Genomic DNA, 7,944 nt, shown 5'->3' on the forward strand with positions numbered 1-7,944 from the left:
TCCCTGATTAATCCCTTCATGTGTGATTAATGACATTTGCTTAATCAGGATGTCTCATTTACTGTTGATTGCATCAAATCATAATATTCATTTATTCATCAAAATCTGAAACATCTCTGAATTCATAATCAGTGAACATGAAGAAAAACACAATTTCACAACCTGCAGATCGTACATCTCCCTCTGGAACTGAAATCAGTGATCGTGACAGCGATCCTACAGCAACAATTACAGGCATACAGTTCCCTCGCATTGCTTTTGCTCTTATCAAAGTACCTCTAGTGTCACCCAAGCTGCCAAAAAAAAGAACTTTCTTGAACACTCCCCCGTCTGTCATTGGTCGACAGATCATCACTGTGTCATCAACCAAAACCAATTCAGTTTCTAAGCAATTATAAAAACAGGAAATCAGCTGTTTCCAACAACAGCTGCTGTTAAGGACTCCTGAACATCCAAGGACGACACAAACGTTCTCCAAACTTTGTCCCTTGAGCAGAACTCCCTCCGGCAGGGTTAAAAGCCCTTCATTTATTAATACAGTCCAAATATAGACCCCCAAAAGGCAGAATAATAAAAAACGACATCTCCAAACTTCCAGCAGGGACGTAACCGCCTGCTGGCATGTGAGATGCACTTGAGAAAAAGGTGAACGGGTGAATTTAAAAACTGACATTTGTGGCTCTCTGAACATTTTTCCTTTGAAGATTTGAGATATGTCTCTCGCTCTCTCCGGGGATGTGAGGCCTGTCCTGCCATTGTGTTATTGTATAAAAAGCCCAAAGTGTCTTTTGTGTGTGTGTGAGGGGTTTGTTCACATGCCTCTGTGTCAATCTCTCTGTGGCAGTGACCCCTGGCTGGCCTCCCCTGCGCAGATATGGCAGGTATACGTGCATTACCTGCAAAGGATGGACCTGAGCTGTGTGTGTGGCACTCTCGACTGGCATTCACTGGTTTTGCATGGCACGCAAGCCATCCGGAGGGTCAAGTGTTATACGTCGCATCCCCTGGAGCTTCAGGTACGAATTGCAGGGTAAAAAGAAAACACACAGATCAAGGATGGGAGCGCTGATGGGGGCTTTTGTTTAAAGCAGACTTATTATCTTCACGTGTTCAGCACACCTCAGCAAACAAAGTAGGACTTTAATGTGAATCCCTACCGAAAAAGAAAACTGCGAAATGTGTGGATTATATGAGCGTCGTAAATCTTAAAATGGCTATTTCCTGTTATTCTAAATATGCAAGCAGAGCAAACATAGTAGAGGCTCAACTGAGCTAATGCGTTCTGTCTATAGGTTTAATAGGCCATGTGCTAATATTGGACAGCAGATGCCGACAAGACACGAATTTAGTTACAGGTGCAGCTTTGTGGTTCCTTGTGAGCTTTTGTCGAATTGAAAGTCATCTTAACTTTCTTCGTTGTCTGAATATCTATGATGTGGTATCTTCTCTGTCTGTCTGCTGCAGGTTGATCCAGGGGAGGTTTTTGCCCTGCCTGCTCAGGGTGTGCAGGACGTCAGGGTGGGCGTGAGGGCCCTGCGCCCTGGGAGTCGTTTCTTTTACCTCAACGTGGTTGACGTGGACACGCGGCAGCTTGTCGGCTCCTGGCTGCTGTGTATTACATGCAGGCAACCTGTGATCTCCAAGGTGAGAAGGCGAATAATACACAAATGCGGAAAATGATTAACATTACTTTACCGTAGTAAAAATCGAATGCGTTTCCCCCATAGAAATTCATTTTTAAAGGGATAGTTCGCCCAAACATGAAAGTTTTGTCATCATTTACTCACCCTATTGCCATTTCAAACCTTTATAACTTTCTTTATTATGCAAAACACAAAAGAAGATATTTTAAAGAATGCTGGTAACCAAACAACAGCGGTACCCATTGATTTTGTGTCCATACTATAGAAGTGAATGGGTACTGCCGTAACATCTCTTTAACAATACAGTAGCATATAAAGGTTTTAATTTAAACGACCAAGCTTAAGTAATAATATTTTCTTCTATATTTATTTATCTATATTTATTTAAAATCATGATTACTTTTATTGTGTCCTTTATTTTCCCTAGTGGATGCCAATATTGAGTGACCTTATTGGCCAATAAAGCAGTTAAACTATTAGTAGTGATTAGACGGTTCATTCTGGCTCGAAAACACGATACACAATCCACAGTGACATTTTTTCTCAGCTTATGTTGATTTTTAGTAGAAATGGCAAGAGCTGAATGAGGCTTTAAATTTCACCATCCTGACAGATGAAATGGCAGTTGAAGTCAACGCCCGTGATTTAAACAGACATTTTTATTTGAGTTATTTAATGGGTCTGTATGTGTGGTTTCATCTTCGCAGGCGTTTGAAATCAAAGTTCCTGTCGATGGAGGAAAGGGCAGCAATAAGAAAATAAGTTTCACCAACCCCTACTCTACCTCCAAAGTATTCAAGCTGAGCACAGACCACCCGGACCTTCTTATGTTTAAAGAGGAACAGTTTAAGGTAAGATAGGGCAGACGTTATCCTGGATCTATTAAACAACAGTTCGCAACTGCTGCTTTATAAAAAGTATATCATTTCCCAAACATTTGCTGTTGAACGTTGACAGAAAACCACATTTTCAAAAGCCACATCCACCAAAAAGGTGTCTAGAGCCCAGGGGAGAAAAATCTTGACATGTCTCTTTCTAAGAATCAATTACTCTGTCTAAACCATCATTCTCAGACATATTTCACAGTATGTGAAGTTCTCTGTATATTGGAGCCGTCGCTTTGTGTTTTGGCCTTTGCAATGCTCGTCCCCCGAGGAAAGCTGCGGTCCAAAAATATGGACAAAGAGAGATTCTCACACTTGGGCTGGAAATGTCAATATCTGTCACCTTCAGATTTGAGAATGATGCTTGTAGGTCTACAATAGACTTCGATTAAAAGCTGTTAATTGATCAGTAGATCGATACGAAAGCGTTGCGTGTTACTCCAGACAGACAATGGAACTGTAGTTAGTCAGCCGCAAGGACAGAAGATCTCAGATATATCTCGATGGCTGCGGGGGTCGCAGTGTCATTTTCCCTGATCATCGTTTTTGCACTGAAACTGTGTAAAACAGGAGGGGGTAGAATGTTAATTTCATCATTCAGTGGTCTCATTGATCGCCGTGTAGTTTACGGAGCCTCGCATGATGGCTTACACCCCATATCTGGCAATAAATAGCCGAACAAAGTGAAATATGCAACTGACAGTATTGAACACAACGGATTAATGAATCCTCAAGAGTCAAATAAAAACGGTGAAGCTCATAAAGAAAGGAAATGGCCTGTTCCATTCTCTTGCTAGTCAACACTGCTTCAATTATCTTCTCTCGCGCTGGATTTACGAGCTCTATATTTTTGAAGAATGTGTATAGAGATGTTGTTTTTCTCCCTCGGAGAAATAACAACTGTGTCATTGTAAAATAGGCGCAGAGCCAAAAAGCAAAGGAAGAATCGATACGTCCGTGCTTTTGAGGAGATTACGAACTAAATCCTCAACTGTGCTTCATATGTCTTAGTCAGCCATTAGAAATGATGTATAAAGACAAACAGAGCGTATTTTCTCTAATTTACTTCTCTGTATACAAGAATGCAATCTGTTTCTGTGTAACTCAGTAGCATTTACTCAGTAATGCATGTAATTACATGTTCTGGAAACACAACGTTTTGTTATTTAGAATGAAAGGGATAGATGGTGTTTAGAATATAGCAAAATAATCTTCTGAATGTACACTACCGGTCAAATAAAAAAAAATTCTTATGATCTTAAACAGGGTTTTTTAGTTTACTAAAATTTAAACTTTGAAAAAGTTTCTGTTTATTGAAATCAAATAAAATATTTTCCTAAAATTATTGGAAAAACTTGAAATGTGGAAATGTTTCCCCAGAAATAAACTGAAATAAGTTTAACGCACTAAAATTATAATATCAAACAAAATCTAAAATAAAAATAAATTAATCTTATATACCAACATAAAAAATAAACAAGTAAATAATAAAATTACAAAAGCATATAACAAAATTGCTAAAAATAGCAATAAACTAAAACAAAATAAACTAAAAATCTAAAAATAAAAGCTAATTTAAAATTTTAATAAAACGACAAAAAACTAAAAACCAAAATTTTAATAACTCTCATTTTAAAAATATTTTAATCTGAAGGTGTTTTAATGTTTAAACCTTTGAAGACAAAATAAAATTGTGCCAACATATTAATTTCTTTCATTAGAAATAACAAAATACTTATTTAAAAATATATTTTTTAAAGGGATTATATATTAAATAAATAAAAAGCCACCAATAAGAGTCCAGCATTGATGGACATTCATCCAATACTGTTTAAAGAGCATCTTGGATGATAAAATGCCAAGTGTTCCATTTTGCAAATTCTAGGTGAAGGGTGGTGACCACAATATGTTAAAATATAACATGGCATTAATTTATTTTGAATGCTTTTAGCCAAAACATAATTCCCACATTTACAATTGTATTACATGGTTTTGATGGATTTACTATTATTCTAAAATGTGGAAAATATAAAGAAAAATATAAATAAAATAAAAAATAAATGACGGTTTCATCGGACGCATGTGCCTGGCCCAAAGTTAACTTCCTGTCTGTGATTGGCTATAGTATAACAATTAATTTTTAGATTTAATCTGTTTTAATATTAATTAATATTAATATTTTATTGTATATTAATTGTATTAAAACTACTCAACCGTTATAGATTATTCTTCTTCAAGTCAGTTACATACAAAGGTAGATTGGTCTAACTGAAATCTGAAAAGTAAAACATATTAGTCCTAACTAATTGCTAGTCTGTGAGAATCATTAGCGATTATGTTTATGATTAAACATAGCGGCTATGTTTATGCAACTGGCCCCTGAAATTAAGTTTGAGCCACATAACGTTTATGTTGTAGCCGCTAAAACCGTCTATCTCCAGTTTTAGTTTAATCTGTGAGGCATATCATCTGCATGTCTTTGAAGTGAGATTTACAGTACACATACTAATTTTCATGACAATGGTGCCTGTGACATGTATATTGCATTTTAATTCCAGTGTTTTGTGTGTGTGTTGTAGATCAGAGGAGGGGAGATCTACACCATCGGTCTGCGCTTCGCTCCAACTCAGAATCCCGGTACAGAAGAGATTCTCATCTTCATCAATGACCAACAGGATAAGAACGAGGACACGTACTGTGTTAGAGTCCAGTATAGATAACATTTACTCCACTGCTGTACAAACACACTCTTTTACAGTCCAAAACACTCTCAAACAAACACAAACTGTATTTATATTATATTTATTCCTTTGCCCATCACATACAAACCTTAAATGCTTAAAGGGACAGTTCACCCCAGAATGAAAATTCTGTCATCATTTACTCACCCTTGTGTAATTTTAAACCTGTACAGCTTTCTTTCTTCCGCAGAACACAAAAGATATTTTGAAGAATGTTGCCATTGGTCTCCATTGACTTGCATTGGTTTTGTGTCTGTATAATAAAAGTGAATGTGGACCAATGGTTTTTGTTTACTAACTTTCTTCAAAATATGTTCTTTTATGTTTGGAAGAAAATAGAAAGTCATACAGGTTTGAAATGACAATATTGTGAGGAAATATTAACAGAATTTTCATTTTTGGGTGAACTATCCCTTTAAATAAATGTAATATAATGCATTAGCTATTATGAACAACCAATAGCATTTATTGATTTTAGTTCACGTTAAATGTGCTCACATCAGTTTCTGCATTAACTAACATTAACTTATATAACATTAAGTTAAAAATGCATTAGTTACTGCAAAACAAAAGCAATAACTAAGATCAACACATGCTATAATTGTGTTGTCCATTTTTTTGTTCATTGCATTATCAAAGGTTAACTTACACAGCCTTATTCCAAGTACACAAAATAGAAAAATACAGACTAAACATACTTCAGAGATAAACGCAGAAGATGAGAACATTATCTTCTTACAAACAACTAGACCTCTCAAATAACCCTATCAGACAGTTCATCTAAGCAGAGAGACGTGTTTCTCACGTACGTTGGAGTAAAGCCACCCTGCAGTGCTGTCGGCTGAGACAGAGAAGAGATCCTCAATCGAGCCGATGCTCTTATCCACCCTCTTCATGTGTGTTTATCGCAAAGCCGCATCCCTGCTGCGATGCGTCATTGGGAACGGAGAACTGATGGCCACTTGCCCAGGACTTCAGCTCTAGATGTCCTCAAGCAAGAAGTATGACCAAACATCTTTTATTATTACATTTTGAAGCATGTGACGTTTGCAGATTTTGTATCATATTTTTTTGCAGCATCAATAAAATGCTCATGATTTTTGAGTATAATTCTTTATATCATTCTTTATGTATCACTGTGTTTGGAGTAGCTGTATAGGGTTTCCATAACCATCAGAGGACTAATCTCATGCCTCCTATTAGAGCTACAGCTGTCAGAGTCTGACAACAGCCAAACAATCTGCCAACTAACCAGCCCAGAAACGCTACAAAGAGCACAGACTGTAAAAAAGATACAAAAATAAAAAAATTATCCGGACTCCAGAAAACCTTTGATGTTTCCTGAAGACCCTGCGTATTGTGTATTGTGGGAGCTCCCTCTCTCAGATATTATGTAGTCATCTATCTCAGCGGGCAGTGCTGTCCACAGTCTGTTGACATGCTGTTTGTAGAGATTTTTGAAACTGTGTCATACACACAGTCGCTTCCTCTCTTACATACACGCTCGCACAGGCTCTTCAGAGACGCCGACGCGATGCTCAGCGCTGCCGGAAAGAGCAGAAAACGCCATCAAAGGCACAATGAAAATGTATCGGCTTCTTCTGAGGTGCGTCACGAGAGCTTAACCAGCGCTGTGGCAGCTAGTGTGCGTCTACACACGTATCCGAGACCTGGTGTGAAATTGTGTATTTTTGGTGGGTGAAAATGAGAGAGGATTTGAGAGTGCGAGTTTGAGAACGTGTGAGCGAAGGAGAGAAAGAGAAGGGAGGGTTTGATGAAGAGGTGCTGAGACGAGGGTTAAAAGGAGCAGCTCTCTAGTAGTGTGTTGGATTAAACTCGCTCAATCTCCAGCTCTGCTAGAGAATAGATGATCTCGGCAGCAGTTAACTCAGTGGTGTCTTAATGAGCAGATCAGTGGGAACATATGGAGCGTGTTTGTAACGCGCATCAATTTCCACCCGTCGTCGGCTTCCTCTCTTCATATTCATGATCGTGACCGACCTGTAGAGGGCACCCCTCACCGTGACAGAAGAGAGAGAGAGATGATAGAAAAGCAATAACAAAGAATGCCTGGAAACCATATTATTTGATTGCGTGTTTGTGTGCATGAAATACGAGGTCTGTACATGGAAATGACATGTCGTGAGCCTCAAACACTATTGTTTCCTCCTTCTTGTGTAAATCCTGTGCATGCAAAAGACGACTGAAAAAGATTCAAATCCCAACATAACACCGACTGTGACGTTACAGTCGGGATGTACGCCCATATACCCGCCCATGTTCTAGGCCAGCCGGACGTGCACAGCCGAATCATGGGAAGTTCTACAGGTATTGTGAGTAGGGTTGGGCGATGTCTTCCAAATTGGCATCGGACTATATCTACAGTGAAACCTTGTGATGGACGATGACGTCGTTGTCTTCTTTAAACAAGCCACGACGTTATGAAGTGAGGCGCATCTTGGCGCGAGCTGCGCTGAGACATGTCTTCTTTATACAGCGCGAGCTGGGCAGTTATCAAGTCAGGCGTGCGTCATCTGTACAGTGCAAGCTTCTCGGTTATAAACTCATGCGCATCTTCTTTATACAACGCAAGCTGCGCAGACACGCATCTTCTTTATACAGTTATAAAGTCAGGCAGGTCTGCACAAACTGTGCGTCTTCTTTAAACAGCACGAG

The 7,944-nt window shown here is 38.6% G+C and overlaps 1 protein-coding gene across 1 annotated transcript in view; it reads left to right on the forward strand.

Moving 5' to 3' along the window:
- The window catches only part of LOC130568214 (nephrocystin-4-like), a 125,850-nt gene extending 119,424 nt beyond the window's left edge, over nucleotides 1-6,426 (forward strand). Inside the window, exons 26-29 of the mRNA XM_057356932.1 lie at nucleotides 845-1,016; nucleotides 1,465-1,644; nucleotides 2,351-2,494; nucleotides 5,107-6,426. Coding sequence (XP_057212915.1) covers nucleotides 845-1,016; nucleotides 1,465-1,644; nucleotides 2,351-2,494; nucleotides 5,107-5,247 — 637 coding nt within the window. The 3' untranslated portion in view covers nucleotides 5,248-6,426. The remainder of the gene's footprint in view (nucleotides 1-844; nucleotides 1,017-1,464; nucleotides 1,645-2,350; nucleotides 2,495-5,106) is intronic.
- The last annotated feature ends 1,518 nt before the right edge of the window (nucleotides 6,427-7,944 follow it).

Source organism: Triplophysa rosa, linkage group LG17 (assembly GCF_024868665.1).
Source record: "Triplophysa rosa linkage group LG17, Trosa_1v2, whole genome shotgun sequence".
NCBI lineage: Eukaryota > Metazoa > Chordata > Actinopteri > Cypriniformes > Nemacheilidae > Triplophysa > Triplophysa rosa.